The 19643-nt window shown below is 40.5% G+C and overlaps 1 protein-coding gene across 1 annotated transcript in view; it reads right to left on the bottom strand.

The window, feature by feature from the left end:
* Nucleotides 1-1428: 1428 nt before the first annotated feature.
* The window catches only part of LOC150039353 (piezo-type mechanosensitive ion channel component 2-like), a 104983-nt gene continuing 86768 nt past the window's right edge, over nucleotides 1429-19643 (bottom strand). The window contains exons 7-12 of the mRNA XM_090327828.1: nucleotides 18268-18387; nucleotides 10916-10954; nucleotides 9538-9673; nucleotides 7375-7571; nucleotides 3076-3306; nucleotides 1429-1476 (exon numbers count right to left, since the gene is read on the bottom strand). Of these exons, the coding sequence (XP_090183954.1) occupies nucleotides 1429-1476; nucleotides 3076-3306; nucleotides 7375-7571; nucleotides 9538-9673; nucleotides 10916-10954; nucleotides 18268-18387 (771 nt within the window). The remainder of the gene's footprint in view (nucleotides 1477-3075; nucleotides 3307-7374; nucleotides 7572-9537; nucleotides 9674-10915; nucleotides 10955-18267; nucleotides 18388-19643) is intronic.

Genomic DNA, 19643 nt, shown 5'->3' with positions numbered 1-19643 from the left:
TTTGATTTCATCCAAGTGTGTGGCTATCAGCAGTGGGTTAGGGGACACTGTATTTCAGCTTGGAAAGGTGATGTCATTTGTAGGCCCTATGATATTCCTTGACACCTGTCCCTTCATGTCCCCTCATCCACACTGACCTCTGGACTGGGATGCTCCTATTTATGCCTCCAATGGAGCTTGGAAGACAGATATAAAATTGTTAATGTTTGTATTCTTTCCTGGTGCCAGTTGTGAGGCTTACATTCTGGTTTTGGGCAATGTCCTTGAGCTTCTTGGCTCCAGGTTGGTACTCTATCACTTCAGCCACTCTTCTACTTTTGACCTTTGAGTGTCAGGAACTTTTCTTCTGGAGACGGCTTGGAACCTCAGTCTCCACATCTTAGCCCCTGAGAAGCTATTAGTACAGTGGTTCCTCATTGGCGCCTGGTTTCTATCATGAATTTTCACTGTTGTTTATCCCATCTCCTTTTCCTCACTTTGTTATCTGATATATTGAATTTATTTGTATTTGGTTATTTGAAATTTGATAGGGAAGGGGGGAAAACCAAGACGGGTGGGGAGGGTGGGGGAAGGATAATGGGACCAAGACATGTGAAAGGGTATCAATGTATGTGAATTAATGCACCTTCTATCTGGCAAATATCATGTAACCCTTTTAGTAATTACAATAAAAATATTAAAAAACAATATATGAGGTAGCAAAGTCAGATACAGTAACAATATGAGATTAACCAAAGGGCAACAAAAGAGAAGAGAAATAGCATATTACATTGAGAACAACAATCACACGAGATAAAGCTCTTGTTTCCATATCCTAGAGTTCCTTTCACTTAGTCTCATCCTATATGACCTTATGTACCTAGGTTTTGAGCTATTGTAATCCTCTGCTAGGAGAGTCTTAGATGTGTACTAATTATTAAAAATGAGGGAAACCATTGAACCTGTGTTCCTTTGGGTCTGGCTTACTTTGCTTAATATGATTTTTTCCCAAGTCTTTCCATTTCCTTACAAGTGGGGCAATGTCATTTTTTTCTGATGGCTGCATAGAATTCCATTGTGTAAAAGTACCACATCTTGTTGATCCAATCATCTACTGAGGGGCATCTGGGTTGGTTCCATTATCTTTGCTGTGGTAAACAGTGCTGCAGTGAACATCGTTGTGTTAGTGGCTTTAATATGTCCTTGTTTCTGGGCTTTTGGGTAAATGCCAAGGTGTGGGATTACTGGGTCATAGGAGAGCTCTATGTTTAGTCTTCTGACGAATCGCCATACTGCTTTCCATAGTGGTTGAACCAGTTTACACCCCCACCAACAGTGTAGTAGGGATACCTTCTGCTGGCGCCCATTTGTTAACATCTGATACTCTGGATCATGTTAAAGTTCACACAACCAAGGAAGACAAAATTTGAATTTCTTTAAGTTTTTTCCTTATGGAAAAAGATATACTAGTTGAATATGAGTGGGAGCTTGTTCCCACTGCATTTAAGGGAAAGAGAGGGAGAGTGAAAGAAAAGACCTTGATAGGCACTTGTGAGCAATAGTGTTATGAGGGAGTTTTGGCATGGAGTTTAGCTCAGAAAGAAAGTGGGGTTTATGATGAATGAATGATAGCATTTTCACAGTCCACAAAAACAGCACAGAGAGCCACCTGCTAGGATTTTTTTCTCAATAGCCCTCCTTTATATAACCTATGGTGTAGTACTAAGTATCCCACCATATAGGATGGAATTGTTGCTCCCAGAAAAAATTAATTTCAGTGATGGTAATGAGTGTCTCTATTTTTCTCACTAAATTTCTTCTCTATCACTGGTGGGGAGAATGTTTGAAGCTTTTTCCTTTTGCATATTAGATTGCTTTGATTGTCTTAAAGAAAAATCATGTACAAAAATCAAATATGCATTTAAAATATATCACTTTGCTAACTAAACAGGCAGTAAGTTAGGACACAATCTTCTCAAATAAAAATTTTAAAATATCTTAATAAAATGAACGAGCAATGGAATGATTATGATTTTGTTAGCACAAAAATAAAGCTATCATAATTTCTCTGATATTTTTTAGCATATACTTAGGGGCAATGCTGATATTTCATATCCATTTCAAAATATCCATAATAAAAATTTACTAATAAACAAACTTATAATCAAATTCATAAATAAATTGACAATCAACCAATAATCCCTTGGTATATTTTACATCGTATTTTAAAAAATTCTATTTTGGAGCTGGACGTGGTGGCTCATGCCTGTAATCCTAGCTACTCAGGAGGCTGAGATCTGAGGATCACAATTCAAAGCCAGCCTGGGCACAAAAGGACCCGAGACTCTTATCTCCAATTAACCTCTAGAAAATGAGAAGTGGGGCTCAAGGTCAGGGTGGTAGCCTTGAGCTAAAGAGCTCAGGGACAAAGCCCAGGCCCAGGGGTAGGGTGGTAACCTTGAGCTGAAGAGCTCAAGGACAGCACTCAAGACAAGTTCAAGCCCCACTACCCACAAAAAAAAAAGAATTCTATTTTGGGCTGAGACTTTGGACTAATTGTAGAGTTCTTGCCTAGCATGCACAAAGCCCTGAGTTTGATTCCTTGGTACCACATACATAGAAAAAGGCAGGAAGTGGAGTTGTGGCTTGAGTGGCAGAGCTCTAGCCTTGTGCTCAGGCCCTGAGTTCAAGCTCCAGGACTGGCAAACTAAAATTTCTATTTCTATTCATTTTTCTACATTTGTTGACATTGCAATTTACACATCTAATTGCTACTAAACTATTTTGAACTATACCATTGTACACTAGTATAAAAATAATTCATGCTATAATTCTTTGAGAGTAAAGAATTACCATTTTTAGTAAAAGTCAAAAGCATGGTATAATACACATCCATGCTTAGATGAAAGAGACATTTGAGCAATATGAATTATTCCTCACAGCCTCACATCTGTTCATTTGTGAAAATCAATATGTATTTAGAACCTAGTCTTTCAAAGTTTCCCTGGATAAGATTATGATGATGATTACTTTTTTTTGGTTATTGTTACGGTTTTTCTGTTTGTCTCTAGGTTTCTTGTTTTTCTAACAACATACCTTTGAGGCAAGTTCTCCTGGTTCTTTCTTTTCTAGAAATCCAGGTACCTTTTTAATTTCAGGAAGTTCAAAACTCCATATATACTGTAACACCAACAGCAGATTTCTATAAACAACCATAAATGGGGAGCTGATCATGGCATATTTTCTTCTGTTTCGAATCATCCAAAGAGTACATGACCAAATCAACAGCACGAAAGTCAGCCAGCTGTGGTAGGTGATGCTCCAAGCCTCCAGGGAGAAATATCAAGGAAAACACCGTCACAGACTAGTTGATGTACTTCCCACTTATATTATGTTCAGTTATCTAATAGACAAACCTTGAATAACAAGTTAACTAGGGAAAGGACAGAGTTCTAAAGGAAATGGAGAGAGACCCCAGACTGTGGAACAGGGAACGGAAAAGAGATGAGGTTTGTTGAGGAGGACACCGGCTTTTTGCTTCCTGTAGCTAGTGGAGTTTAAGGCCTTCTCACCTCAAGTCTCTTTGTCTCCACCCCACTTTGAAATATTAAAACAACTGCAGAGCCTGGTAACTCATACCCATAATCCTAGCTACTCAAGAGACTGAGATCGGAGGATCACTGAAGGGAGCCTAGACAGGGAAGTCTGTGAGGTTCTTATCTCCAATTAACCACCAAAAATCCAGAAGTGAAGCTATGGCTCAAGTGGTAGAGTGCCAGCATTGATAGACAAAGCTAAGTGACAATGTCAAGGCCCCAAGTTAAAGTCCCACAGCCAGCACAAAACAAAGCAAACAATAACAAAGAACAAACATAGAAAAATGCAAGTGACTTTTCCCCAAACAGTTTGGATCCAGCAATTATTTATAAATAGTGAATGTGAGCTATTTCTGGGCTAAGAAACAGAAGCTTTGAGAATCACAAGGTTATGTGGGTAAACAGGATGGACAGATAAATGGGGCAGAAATGAATCAATTAATAGATGGACATAAATTCAACATTTAGCTTGCACACATGCAAACATACATACACAGGCCAAGTTAATAAAGGTGATTAGGGCCAGGAGTTTGGCCTAGTGGTAGAGTGCTTGCTTAACATGTACAAAGACCCAGGTTAAATTTCTTAGTACTACATACATAGAAAAAAGCCGGAAGTGATGCTGAAGCTCAAGTGGTAGAGCTCTAGCCTTGAGAAAGTCCAAGGACAGTGTTCAGGCCCTGAGCTCAAGCCCAGGACTGGCAAAAAAAAGGTGATTGCCAGTGGTTCACACCAGTAATCTTAACTACCTACCCAGTGGGCTGAGATCTGAGGATTAAGATTTGAAGCTAGCCCAAGCAGGAAAGCCCTGGAGCCACTTATCTCCAAGTAACGAGCAAAATGCTTGAAGTGGAGCTGTGGCTTAGGTCACAGCAGCCTTGAGTGGAAAAAGCTAAGTGACAGTACCCATGCCCCAAGTTCAAGTCCCAGGACTCACATACACACACACACACACACACACACACACACTCACACACACACACACACACTCACACACACACATACACACATATATACAAATTTAAACCTGCTGCATGAATCCTGTGAACTAGGAAATCTGTTATCTATTACTGTAGTTTTGACTACCATATTATTTTAGGAAAAGGCCTTTAAAACATTTTGCAGCTATGTTGAAGGCTTAGTGAGATGAGACACAATTTTGAATATTATATCAAGAAACAGTTATAAATTCCAGAACATTTTAATAGTCTGCTTTATGTAGTGGGCAGAAATGAGGTAAATGAACCCAGCATGGCACTACGAATATTTTTTTCAGCAAATTGCAAATTTTCCCTAAAGCAGAACTAGCTTTTAAAGCAATAAGTTATTTAAAATTATTGGATAAATTACATGGTAATTATCCTGGAAATTAAACTGCTTATATTGTTAAAAAGTGATAACCATAAAGGTCCAAACTATTTCCCTCAAAGTATTATATTTTATAAACAATATATATCAAAATTGAGGATATGCTTAGAGTATTTACATAAAAAGAACACACTGAGTGGATTTATCTTCATTAATATATATTAATATATTAAAATTATTATATTAATATATTCAATGAACTTATCCCATTAGGAAAGGAAAGATACATTTGTCACTTTCTTTGTATCATTCAGGAAAAAAGAATCTTCAAAAAGCTGTGATTGCAGCAGATATTTTCCTCCCTCACATTGTTCTTTTTGGCAGGGTGAGGGTAGCAACAGAACAATGAATAATGAGGATTTTCAGGGAAATTTAATGCAATCTACCTTTGGGTTGTGGTAGTTAAGAAGTTGAGTGTGAGCTGTGGTTTCCTACCTTTGATTTCAGAGCTGTCAGATAAGTTGGCACACTCATACCATGAATTTTTGAAGAAATATAAAATCATTGTAAGGAGGCTTGGGTTCCTAAGCCTTCTGCTTTCATAAAATGCCTGTTGCAGTATGGACAGCCTTTCCGAGGACAGGCTCCTCCACCAGCCAGGATTATGTCCTTTGTTGGGTGGGGCTGCAACTGGGACTTCTCCACACCTGACACTTTTGGTCACTGGCTAGCACTCTACCAACTGAGCCACACCTCAAACATCATGGCTTGGTCACTTGTGGCCACCTTTTTTTCTTTTTCTTTGCTTCCTTTCTTTTTTTGGGGGGGGGTTATTGGGACTGGAGATATGACACCTGGACTTTAACTCAGTACCTGATACTTTTACTCACTGGCTAATGCTCTACTAACTGAGCCAAACACAACAGATCATGTCTTTCTTTTTTCTTCTTCTTTTTTTTCTTTTGCCTGTCCTGGGGCTTGAACTCAGGGCCTAAGCATTGTCCTTGGACTTTCTCAAGGCTAGAGCTCTACCACTTGAGTCATAGTACCACTTCTGGCTTTTTTCTGTGTATGTGGTACTGAATCGAACCTCTACATGCATGCTATGCAAGCACTGTATCACTAGGCCACACTCCCAACCCCAAAGTTCATGTCTTGAATGAAAAATCATGCTGTTTTAGTACAGATTTTCTTTTCTATTACGTAAAAAAGATATTGTATTCAATCTATTTTTTCAAACTCTAAAGAGAAAAATAAGTGTATGGTGCTAAATAAGAATTATAAATTAAATTCATACTACCTACATAGAACAATTCTTATTTTGAACTCAAACCACCATATACTTATTTCTGTAAGTAATCAGAGTGCAGACTTAATTCTATTTAACTAACAGAGTTGGAGCTGGGGGCTGGTGGCTCATGCTACAGATGAGGCTAAGATCTGTGCTTTGCAGTTTAAAGCTAGTCCAGGCTTACCTCAAATTAACCACCAAAAAGCTGAAAGTAGAGATGTGGCTAAAGTGGTTAAGTGCTAGCTTTGACTCCAAAAGCTCAGGGACAGTGCACAGGCCCTGAGTTCAAGACCCAATACTGGCACACAAACACACACACACACACACACACACACACACACACACACACACACACACACACACCAAATAGAGTTGGGGATCATGAGGTGAGCTCTTTTTATTTCAGGAACTTTTTCCCAGCTCCTTTCCCAGATGATAGTGTCTTTTTTAGAATCTGTAGCCAAGTCATACATAGCTTCATTTCAGAAATTGTCGGGACTGACTGCCTGGCTAAGTTATATCTACATTTTTTCCCCTGAGTTAAAGTATTTTCATTTTGTATCACCAAGCTGTCCCTGGAATCTCATCATTGGCAACAGAATTTAGAAGAGCTATGCTATAAATAAAAGTATCATGTTTTTCAAAAATAAATCAGATCTTCCAAGAATTTGTATTTAGGAAAGGGAAACATTAGAACTTTCTTTATCTTCTAAGAGTCAAAGAACTATCATCAGAGCTGTAATTTGGAAACAGAAGTAAGCAGAAACAGTAGAAATAGAGAGCTCACAGTTGTATCCATGATAGTTTGACGCTTGTCTTGGTATCTTTGGAAGTAATACAAGAAGCTTATGTCAAATGTGAACATCATTCATACCTTCTATACCCCAATATGTGCTCTTGGCCTTAAGTTGGCAAACTAGAAGACAATGTGACTTGATAAGCTAATTGGAGAAAAAATATATTAATATTTAAAAAGAAAATGAGTTGAAGAGCACATTACTTTGTAGTCCGTAGCACAAAAATCCCATGAAAAATAAAAATAGCCCACCATTGTCTGCCAAGCCATGGACAAGAGTGAGTTCCTTATGCTGGTTGTTAGATGCCAGTAGGTTCTGCAGCCACGGGGGCCTGTGCACCATTTTTCCGTGCTGTGTTGGGTGATGCTCATATCTACCGGGTAATGGGGGCAGATATACCTACCATCATAGCGATGAGGGCACAAATATAACTTTGTTTCATGATAAATTGGAACACAGAGACCATGGCATGAACTTTGACACTTCTTTTTTCCTCCTGGCTCCTTTCTTCTTCAAATTCTTCTTTGTCTTCTTCTTCTTCTTCTTCTTCTTCTTCTTCTTCTTCTTCTTCTTCTTCTTCTTCTTCTTCTTCTTTCTTTTCTAGACAGACAAATACCTTATATAACTATTCATGCAAATGTGTGATATCTGTACAAATGGCCCAGGCAATGTAGAATGGTCTGGTTGGGGCACAGCCTGAAAATACAGATTTTAGGAGGAATTGGCAATGAATCATGGCCCCAGAAGTCAAATAGAAGCACCCACTTCTGCTTGATGAGGGTCACAGTATACAGCACCCTGAAATTTCCATTTGAGAGAGTGTGACGGCATCCTCTAACATGATCTTCAAAGCTCCACCTGCTGGGATTCATATTTTCAGAGCAGCCTTCTATGAGTGTGATGGAGCTTCTAAAGTAAAACCCAATATGTAGGAGGACAAGAGAAAGCCAGTTAGCCTTGACAGAGAAAAGGGATGAGTGTTGACCATAGTATATTCTTCAAGGGTTCCAGAATTCCAATTTCTATATCACATGACGTTTTCTCCTATTTGGACTTAAAAAAAAACAAATGACAATAACAAGTGGACTCACCACTCTTCCCCAAACTACAAAAATAGTCCAGTGGTAAGCTATTTGCTATTTGCTTTGCTGTGCCAAAGGAAAGGAGAGGGTGTGTGAGAGACATCCCTTCTGGATCTTTGATGTCTCCTACCTAGAATGCTACCTATTGAGGGAAAAGTGCAAGTTCTTTCTCTCTCTCTCTCTCTCTCTCTCTCTCTCTCTCTCTCTCTCTCTCTCTCTCTCTCTCTCTCTCTCTCTGTGTGTGTGTGTGTGTGTGTGCGTGCTAGTACTGAAGCTAGAGCTGAGTAGAACTGAGGGCCTTTTTTTTTTTACCATCGCAGCCATGCCCAAATTTCTGGTTTTGCTGGTTAAATAGAAAGAAAAGTCTCCTGGAGTTTTCTGCCCAGGCTGGCTTCCAACACTCAGATCTCAGTCTAGCTAGAATTATAGGCATGAGCTACCAGAAATCCCTCCCCCTCTTTTTTTTGTTGTTTTTTATGGTCAAAAATGACTGTCTTAAAATGTTTTTATACATTGTCAAGAAATTACTGATATAGGGCCGGGAGTTTGGCCTAGTGGTTAAAGCGCTTGCCTAGCATGCACGAAGACCCGGGTTCGATTCCTCGGTACCACATATATAGAAAAAAGCCAGAAGTGGTGCTGAGGCTCAAGTGGTAGAGCTCTAGCCTTGAGAAAGTCCAAGGACAGTGCTCAGGCTCTGAGCTCAAGCCCAGGACTGGCAAAAAAAAGAAATTACTGATATCATTGAAACAGCAACAAATAGAAATATTAGTATACAACTAGCTAACTAGGTGAATCTGCATACATTCATGTAGGTTTCGTGTTGTTAAAAAGTTAACTTGTTGGGGCCAGGAGTTTGGCCTAATGGTAGAGTGCTTGCCTAGCATGTACAAAGAGCCAGGTTTGATTCCTTGCTGCCACATACACAGAAAAAAGCCAGAAGTGGTGCTGTGGCTCAAGTGATAGAGCTCTAGCCTTGAGGAAGTCCAGGGTCAATGCTCAGGCTCTGAGCTCAGGCCCAGGATTGGCAAAAAATGTTAACATGTCACCTGTAATCCTTGCTACTCAGGAGGGTAAGATTTGAGGACAAAGGGTTGAAGCCAGATCAGGCAGATAAATTCAAGAGACTCTTATTTCAAATTAACCATCACTGAAGCTAGATGTGGAGGTATATGTAGCTCTGATAGAGAATTGGCTTTGAGTAGAAAAGAAAAAGGACAGCACACAGGTCTTGAGTTCAAGTCCCAGTACCAACACCAAACAAACAAATATAAATAAATGAATAAATAAAAGCAGTGTAGGTATTAAATATAGGCACAAATTAAGGAAATGAGCTTAGCTTTACTGGCCTGAGACCTAAAGAACATTTGCATACCTGTACTCCTAAAGAATCACATAAGCAACAAACAGGAAAGATGCAGTGTGTCTTGAATGAGAGGGAAATGGAGCCCTGGGTAAGTTCTCCTCCTCCGCAGGTACTTTACCTGAGGACTCTGATGTCTCCCACCGGTACTGGGGGGTGGAGTATAGGTCGGTCTTGGCAGGGCCATTCTCTATGGGTAGACTGGGATGGATGGTATGATAGTCCACAGGATTGCCATTCACTGTCACCAGCAGGCCCTAGAAAGGAAGCCAGCAAACAGGACACCTGAGCCAAGAGCTGTGGGCTGCCTGCATGTCATAAACCCCGCCCCATGCTCACAAATATTCCAGTGATGAAGAAGTAAATAGAAGCTGAACAATTTAGGCAATTATCCAAATATTCTAATAGTGACTGTGATAATTCTCCCTAAAATTATGAGGGTTATTATTATTATTATTATTATTATTATTATTATTTACCAATACCAGGTTTGAACTAAGGACATAGAGCTTGCATTTCTGGTGCTCTACCACTTAAGCCATGCCTCTAGCCTAGATTTTTGTGCTGGATGTTTTGGAAATGGAGTCTCATGAATTTTTCTGCACAGGCTGGCTTCAAACTTTGGTCTTCTAGATCTCAGCCTCCCAAGTAACCAGAAGAAAAGGTATGTGCACCAGGCCTGTCCCTTTAATTCTGATCTCTCCTGAATGACAGTAATAAGATGCAGGCCTGGCCTTGCAGCACCTCTATTATGCATTGCACACTCTGCCTCACTGTGGTGTGATCTTGGGGGAAAGGACCATAGTGATGTTTATACTTTCTTTAGCCTTAGCTTTCTGCACTCCTACTTATCTCTGTGCCCTTGAGGTCCACCAGACCATCCTGGCCCTCCATCCCAACTCCCATCCCCAATACTGGGGCTTGAACTCAGGGCTTGGACACTGTTCCTCTTTCGTTCAAGGCTAGTACTCTACCACTTGAGCTATAGCTCCACTTGTGGCTTTCTGATGGTTACTTGGAGACAGAAGTCTCATGGATGTTCCTGTTCTGTTTGGCTTTGACCTTGGATCCCTAGATCTCAGCCTCCTAAATAGCCAGGATTATAGACATGCAAATATTCCTTAGGTCTCAGGCTAGACTCTGTCTGGGATTTCTGCCTAACTGCAAGGTCTGGTCTACTGACTGCAGATACTTGGGATTTTCCCTAGTTTCTCTGGCATTATGTATTTTGATTTTAACATATACATAAGTAAATGCACATGCAAGACTTTCTTTTTAAATTTTTTACTTATTAGTAGAGTCAGTACAAAATACATAAAACAGCCATATGTATTCTGTATGTTATACTCAGTGATAAATGAGGTATCACTTCTGCAAATAAAGTAATGGAAAAGCTTTGGCAATCTAGATTGTTAAATCAGACTCATAGGTGTTCCTTTTGTTTGTCATTTTCAAGTCACTTACATAAGCATAAATGTTAAGTCTAAGAATATACTAACATCAGATGGTTTGTAGTCATCTTGAGTCATGGATAAAAGCTGCAAAAAGCAATGCAAAACAGTATGTTATTAGGTAAGCAAAGAGCATTTTGAAGGTTTCTATACATCTATAAACTACTATCCATGCACCCACGCCAGCTGACTCCATGGTACGGTTCATTCTGCCATGCAAATGCAAAGGGTTCAATAACACCAGTTACATTTCACTGAAATCACTTCCCAGCATCTGAAGTTACCTTCAGTTATCACAGCAAATAAGCACCATAAGCCACATAGTTATCATGCTGCTGCACTGTCCAAGAATTTAATTCTATAGGATAATCATTTTACTTTTATGTTCCCAGATATCTATCAGATAGGAGAAAGATTCCTAAGGCACTCACTTTTCAAGGTATAAAGGTTTCTTACTAGGATGAATGATTTATACTGAAGTCTGGGATATATTGATGTGTGTGTGTGTGTGTGTGTGTGTGTGTGTGTGTGTGTGTGTGTGTGTGTGCGCCAGTCCTAGGGCTTGACCTCAAGGTCTCATGCTTGCAGTTGGCCTTTTCACTCAGAGCTGGCACTCTACCATTTGTGCAACTCTTCTATTCCTAGCTTTCTTGCCAGTTAATTGGAGATAAGAGTCTCTTGGAATTGTCTGCCTGGGCTAGCTTCAAACTACAATCCTCAGATCTCAACCTCCTGAGTAGCTAACAATATAGAAATGAACCAGCATCACTTGACTTGAGATTGTTTTATAATTTACATATTGTTGACTACAAAAAAATTCTTATATGACTGTGCTTCTTTTAAACTCTTTTAATAACAGGTGGTTTGGGATTCCCTAAAGTCATAATCAACACAGAAGGTATTTCTGCAACATTTTGCAGACAAGACTCATTTGCATTCTTAAAAATCACTCAGGGTCCTAAAGAGTCTTTTGTTAGGAGATGACCTACCACACCAGAAAACTAAAAGAGAGGCATTTAAAAATAAGTTAGTAATTCATTAAAAATAATCCTATTGTCATGTATTGATGATTTATGCCTGTAATCCTAGCTACTCAGGAAGGCTAAGATATGAAGAATATGGTTGGAAGTCAGTTGGAGCAGAAGAGTTTATGAGACTCTCATCTGCAATTAATCATTGAAAAGCTGCAAATGATGCTGTGGCCAAGTGGTAGAGCAACAGCTTTGAGTGCAAACACTAAAAGACAGAATCCAGACCCTAAGTTCAAGCCTCAGTGTCGGTGCACATCCACATGCAGACATGTATGCTCGCATACGCGCACGTACACACACACACACACACACACACACACACACACACACACAAAATCCTATTATATGTTATAAAAAATTAATCCCACGTATATTCTTAAAAAACCCAACTACTGGCATTGCTTTATGCTTTTACATATTTTCTTAGGCTTACACAAGGCAAACAATCTGTGCTATGATCTGCTACAACACACCATTTTGATAATAAATGTGAAGCATGAGTGGTTTCAAAGAGAATGCTGTTAGAGATGGGAGGATATGTTAATCTTCTATCCAGACCATTTTGCTACGTCAAGAAACTCTACTAATGGTAGCGTTGTGAAAGGGAGATGCAGGTAGAATTGGAGATTCTACTGGAGCAGTTCCCATGATCCGTTAGAGTAAAATCTCCTGATCTCTTTTGTACCTTGAATGAATCTTTTACCTGTACCTTGTGCTCTCCGGTTTCCAGGTTGTTGGTTGGCTGAGCTACACAGACACCAGTGTTGACTGACACTTTTCATTACATAGTATTTATTTTCATTTCTTCATTCATTTAGTTTGAGAGCATTGGGGTTTGAACTTAGGGCCTTGGACTTGCGAGGCAGGTGCTCTACCCTCTAAGCCATGCTTCTAGCCCTTTTTTGCTACTGTTTCTGAGCAGTTTCACATTTATTCCAGGCTGACCTGCATGATGATCACTTGTTTCCCATTTCCCATATAACTGTGGCAAGAGGGGCGGTCACCTTGCCCAGCTTTAACAATATTTTTTGTCAGTCCTGGGGCTTGAACTCAGGGCCTGAGCACTGCCCTTGTGTTTTCTCAAGGCTAGTGCTCTACCACTTGAGCCATAGCACTATTTCTGGCTTTTTCTACGTATGTGCTACTGGGCAATTGAATCTGAGTCTTTGTGCATGCTAGGAAAGCACTCTATCAGTAGCCAAACTCCTGGCCCATGCCCAGCTTTTATCGTTTAAGAGAGAGTCTCTTAAAGTTCTGCCTAACCTAGTCTTAAATCATAATCCTGATCTCAGGCTCTCGGGTGGTTAGGATTGCAGGCATAAGCCACCTTGCCTAATAACCCTATTATGTAATACTCTAATGACACATTAATATTTAGATATCATACAACATTAAACATGTACATTTGTTTACCAAACCATCATAAAAAGAGTTCATCAGAAGTTTTTAAATGTTAGGAAGTTTCCAGAGTCTCAATGATTTCTAAAATTCTGAGTAGACTCAAATGTTTAAACTTTATAATTTCATTAAGTACCAATCATCACTTTCCTTAAATTAATGGACTTGTTTCTTTTATTTTCAAATAATGATTGCTAAATAACCAGACTGGAAGAACTACATTTCTATCAACTGATCCAATAAGAAAAGTAGCTCTAGGCCTCAGTCTGCCTGGCCTCTTCTGTAGACAGCTGACACCAGTATGCTGTGTGGATATCTTTTGGTCACATCGAATATTCAAGGCATATCCTGTCCTTCCAACCTGACGTGGAAGAAAAGCTGACAGTCATTAGCCACTACACGGATTGTGAGAAGTTCATTGCTTGACAATTTTCATTTTGTGGCAAGGCCTGCTACACTGCTAAGTTCCATGGCATGCATAATTCTCTGGGGTTACAAGCTTGCACTGTACCTGCTGTCCTGAAGGAGCTAGCAGAGGTTATACAATATGTCTGTGTATCAGCCACAGAAAACATACAATAACAATGTGCTAGAAAGAATGGGGTCCACTTCTAAAGGACACATTACACAGGTACCATGGTACCATGGCTGAGGCAGGGAGTGAGTTATGTGTCTGTAATGGTAGAGGAGGACATGACTGACCCACCTTAGATTTGTCTGTTTGTCTGTCTGTCTATATGTCATCTATCTATTGTACTGATAACAAGGGCTTGAACTCTGGGGCCTTGCACTCTCAATCGGCTTTTTCACTCAGGCTAGTACTCTACTTCTGGATTTTTGGTGGTTAGAGATAAGTTTCAAAAGTTTCCTGCCTGGGCTAGCTTTGACTCACAATTCTCAGATCTCTGCAATAGCTAGAATTACAGGCATAAGCCACCAGGTTCCTCTATTTTAAAAGCACACGTATGGACCTGAGTATTGCCACAGCCATGTGAGTCACATGCTCTGATGCCATTGTGGATTTTCTGGGGCAGGGGGTTTTTCAGGTCTTTATGATGTATGGAATCACTAACTGCATGGACAGGACAGAAACAGTTATGTGGGCCTGAGCGGTTCAGCAAGATTGTTCTTATGAGGAAGCAGGTTTTCTCTTGCTTTCTGTGCATTCTTGGCAGTGAAGGGTTCCACTTATGACCACTACTTTGTGGTTAGAGTTGGTTAGCCCAACTGTGATTTATGATGCTCAGGCATCCCAGTTTTACTCACTATGGTCTTTGAATCCTCAGGCAAAGATTTCATCCCTTCTTTTTCCCCTTCCCCTTCCCCTTCCCCTTCCCCTTCCCTTCCCTTCCCTTCCCCTCCCCTCATTTCCCCTCCCCTCCCCTCCCCTCCTTTCCCCTCCCCTCTCCTCTGTAGTGGGTTTTGCACTCAAAGCCTTGCACTTGTTAGCTTGATGCTTGACCACCTGAGACATGCTTAAAGCCCTTTGGCTTTAGTTAATTTTTGAGAAGATCTTAAGTTAAAAAATTAATACACAGAGGGATTACAATGACAAGAGTCAGGTAATGAGTACATTTCCTTTCATACAGCATCTTCGGTTCCCTCAGTCTCCCCTCGTCCCTCCTTCCCACCTCCACTCATGAACTGTCTAGTTCACTTATATCAGTGTCTAGTGAGCGCCACTGCTGCATTTTTCACCCCTTTGTCCCCTTGAGTTCTCTACCCTCTTCCTACCCACCTGATGATATACACATGAATATACCTTCCATAAAGAAAAGAAGACAAACCTATCAAAAATAGAAATTGAGAGAGAGAGAGAGAGAGAGAGAGAGAGAGAGAGAGAGAGAGAGAGAGAGAGAGCCATTACTCCTTTACATTTGTCTCCTCTTCTGGTCTCACTATGTGTATCTAGAACCCTGTATAATTTGTCATATCCCAGTGTATTTTAGACATAACTTGAACTTATCAGAGAGAACATGTGCGGCTGTGGTTTCTTCTTCTTTTATTGTTTTTGCATTTTGGGGGGCATCAACTCATCTATTCTAGGGCATCAGGTCCCTTTCCATATCTTGGCTATTGTGAATAGTGTGGTAAGGAACATGGCTGTGCAGTCTCCTTTTCAGATCCTGACTCATGCTGCTCGGCTTAGATGTCCAGAGGTGGTTTGGCTGGGTCATAGGGAAGATTTATGTCTAGTTTTTTTAATTAAAGAATTTATTAACATTTATTTTTACATCATATTTCAAATGATGTGTTTAACAAACAAGTATTCAAGAAGGGAATCTCTATATACAATCACTGGCACGTAGATTTTAGAACATAGTTAAAATTAAGCTGAGGGTTTGTATGTCATAGATACATATTAACCTATGTAATAAAACATTACATCTGGCCTGGAGTTTAGCCTAGTGGTAGAGTGCTTGCCTAGCATGCATGAGGACCCGGGTTCAATTCCTTGTTACCACATATATAGAAAAAAGCCAGAAGTGGTGCTGAGGCTCAAGTGGTAGAGCTCTAGCCTTGAGAAAGTCCAAGGACAGTGCTCAGGCCCTGAGTTCATGGCCCAGGACTGACAAAAAACCCCATTATGTCTATAGAGTCATAAGTTTTTATATCTATGTAGTTGTGTTTATATTTCCAGTACCATGTCTATAGCATTGTTTATGCAAATATTGAGTCATCATTCTTGTACTGTTTGGATCTAATAGACACATATTAAGGATACCATGCACCTTTTGTTCCTTAGGTCTTGACTTATCTTATTCAACATGATTCTATGTCTAGTTTTTTGGAGGAACCTCCAGAAAGCTTTCCAGAGTGGTTGTACTAGTTTACATTCTCACCAACAGTGCAATAGGTTCCCTTTTCCACACCCATATCCTTGCCAACATTTGTTGTTTGAATTCACATTGGCCAATCTAACTGAGGTGAGATGGAGCCTCAGAGTTGTTTTTATTTGTAATTCCTATACAGTCAGGGATGATTAGCATTTCTTCATGTGTTTCTTTTCCATTCTTACCTCTTCTGAAAAGTCTCTCCTTAGTTCCCTTGCCCATTTACTGATTGGTTTATTAGGTCTGGGAGGAGTTATTTTCTTGAGCTTCTGGCATATATTGGATATTAGACTGACATATTATTGGTGAAGATCTTCTCTCACTCTGTTGACTGTCTTTCTAGTTTAATAACTAGTCTTTAACCATGCAGAAAATATTTATATTGGCAACTCTATCCTCTATCTGTTGTGCCCTGGGACTCTTTTCAAGAAGTTCTAATGTTTCTCTTTTTCTCTCTTGTTAGTGATTTTGAAGTTTTGGGTCTGACATCGAGTGTTTTTTTTGGGGGGGGGGTTGGTCATGGGGCTTGAACTCTGGGCCTGGGCATTGCCCCTGAGCTCTTCAGTTCAAGGTTACTGCCCTACCCCTTGAGGCACAGTGCTGCCTCTTGTTTTCTGATGGGAAAATGGAGATAAGAGTCTCCTGGACTTTCATGCCTGGGTTGGCTTTGAACTGTGATTCAGCGATCTCAGCCTCCTGAGCAGCTAGGATTACAGGCATGAACCACCAGTGCCCGTCCCGATGTGGAGTCTTTGCTCCACTTTAAATTGATATTGGTGCATGGTGACAAGCAAGGATCCATTTTTGTTTTCTGCATACAGATGCCTACTTTTCCCCACACTAATTGTTGAGGAGGCTATTATTTTTCTACTGTATGTCTTTGGCTCCCTTATCAAATATCAGATAACTATAAGTATATGGTTTTATTTTCCGATTTTTCACCCAGGGCAGGCATTTTCCTACCCCAGTCTTCCTACCTATGCATTCAGTAGGATTACAGGCGTACATACCAGACCCAGCTAGATTTTAAGTATAGTTGTAGTCTCAAGAACATTATTCACCTCAGAGCTCTATAGGCCTCACTGGACAGGTTGGGCTACCCTTGGTTCTATCTATTATTTAATGGACTAAATGTGACAGCCTGAAACGTGGGGTGATGTAATCAAAGGGATTCCATAAACTGTCAAGTGTCACATCCCCCTCAATGTAGGACAGCCATGCTGGTGCCAGGGCTGAGTATCTTAGATAAACTCACCAATTACCATGTGAATCTTTGAATGGACTCCTGTGTTCTCTATGCCGGGAGCCCCTTGCTGATACCAGTAAGAATGCTAAGAGGACTTGTCCTCACAGCACTGCACGAGGCCATGTGAACACACAGGCTGGCCAGTGAATGATCAAGAAGGTAGAAAACACTGTTGTTACAGATGATGCAGACCTTGCAGGCCTTCAGGACAATCCCAGTGTGAGGCCTTCACGCAGTGATGGGTCCAGGTTCTGTTCAGCAAGACCTTGGTTCTCCCCTAATTGGTTGTTGATTACTATGGAAGGGGCTCAACAGAGCAAACTCACTTGCCGAATGTATTTCAACTCTGATTTTCTTCTGGTGTCCACAGATTCCTTCCTTATTTGTTAATTTATGTTGGTGCTGAGATTTGAGCTTACTTGGTTTGCTTCCTCAGGCTGGTGCTCTATCATTTTAGCAATGCCTCCAACTTGGCTTTTTGCTGCTTAATTGGACATAAGGGACTCAGAGATTTTTCTGCCTGAGATGCCTTCAAGAAGAAATCCTCTGGATCTCGGCCTGCTAAGTAACTAGGATTAGAAGTGTGACTCATCCACTCTTGTTTTGCTTGTTTAAGTATGGTTTACTTCAAATATGAGATGTAGATATATTAAGAAGATTCATTTAAGGACTAAGAGGCTTCAGTTGAAGCAAGACCATACAGAATCACATTTGTTCAGGATTTCATTGGACAAGTCATTCCTATATTGTGACACCTAGCTGTGTAAATCAAACTGCACCCTCATGTTAACAGCAGGGACACGTCAGCAGCTTGACAAAGCGCATACTCAACAGTAAAATACCAACATAGCAGCAGAAACTATTGATGGAGTACGTGGCTCCTGGGCTTACTTTTCTCTCATCAGTTGGATAATGGGCTGCATACCACAGGCCCCGCCTCCTTTCTGCTGTATTCTGATTAGAGCTGCAAGCCAGGGCTTGGTCCTCTTCCTTTGTCTTGTCAACCTGTACCTGAAACACAGAACCACAAGAACAGCTCTGCCTCCCAAAGCTCATCTGTGAGGAGGCAGCAGGGGATACCACGAGTGTGGGGTTTTTTTTATTACATATTGTCCAGTACTTGAGATAGACCCATATATGATAGCATATGACTTATGTTAAATATTTTTAGTGTCTCTCAGTACATTCTAAACAGAACTAGAAAATAATTACACAAATCATTTAGTTTAAAAACATTTTATGTGGTGTGTGTGTGTGTGTGTGTGTGTGTGTGTGTGTGTGTCTGTCTGTCTGTCTGTCTGTCTGTCTGTCTGTCTTGCTACTGAGGCTTGACCTCAAGTCCTTGGCCGGTTGAGCACTAGTGCGTGAGTACTACTTCCACTTCCAGCTTTTTGCCAGTTAACTGGAAATAAGAGTCGCTCTAATCTTTCTTCTTGGATTGGCAGAAAAATCAGATCCTTTGACCAGAACCTCCTAAGTAGCTAGGACACAGGAGTGAGACATCAGTGCCTAGCAGTGTTCCCTAGACTTTCGCCTGAACCACTCACATTCGGTGGCCTGTATTTTTTTCATTGAATGTTCTAAGGTATCTGGGATCAGGATGTAATCAGCCTCTTCTATTTTCACATTACCTCAGCAAAAAAGTCCTACTTCCAGTCTACTTAGAATACAGATGAACTGAAATACTGATGCTGATGTGATGTCTGTGTTTCATGGACAGCTAGAGGTCTCTGCTTGTAACAAAGCTGTGGCCAGTGTGACTGCAGCCCAGATTGCTTTCCTGGTTCTCTCTGCTTGCCCTTGTTTCCTGGAAACCCCAGGTCTGGGATACCAGGCTATCACACAGACCTGGAGGGAGCAAAAGGATCTCACCAAACTACTGCTTTATCTGATGCCCAGAGAGAGCCAAAGACTCCGAGAACTATTCCTCACTTCCTTGGTTTCTGCCATGTATAAAACATTATTTAGAAGTAATTCAATCGTGTGTGTCAATTCTGTGTACATATTAGTCTATAGATACACATCAGTATCTACATTCGTTGGTATGTTTGTGGAGGAAGCAAACATAATGAAAATGTTAAAAACATTTTTTTTACCAAGAATAGGATATTTTATGAGAATTCGAGCACATGGCAATGCAAGGTGACCTTGCTGCTATTAAATGCTCTCTATGGTAGCCTCAAGGGAGATGACCCATCATCAAGGATGTAATCTATCCTTGCTAGTCGCCTTTGCCCTGCATGCCTGTTCATGCACTAGGAGAAATA

This window comes from Megascapheus bottae, unplaced genomic scaffold (genome assembly GCF_031878675.1).
Source record: "Megascapheus bottae isolate mThoBot1 unplaced genomic scaffold, mThoBot2.hap1 HAP1_SCAFFOLD_40, whole genome shotgun sequence".
Classification (NCBI taxonomy): domain Eukaryota; kingdom Metazoa; phylum Chordata; class Mammalia; order Rodentia; family Geomyidae; genus Megascapheus; species Megascapheus bottae.
This window is presented reverse-complemented; position numbering and strand designations above follow the sequence as displayed.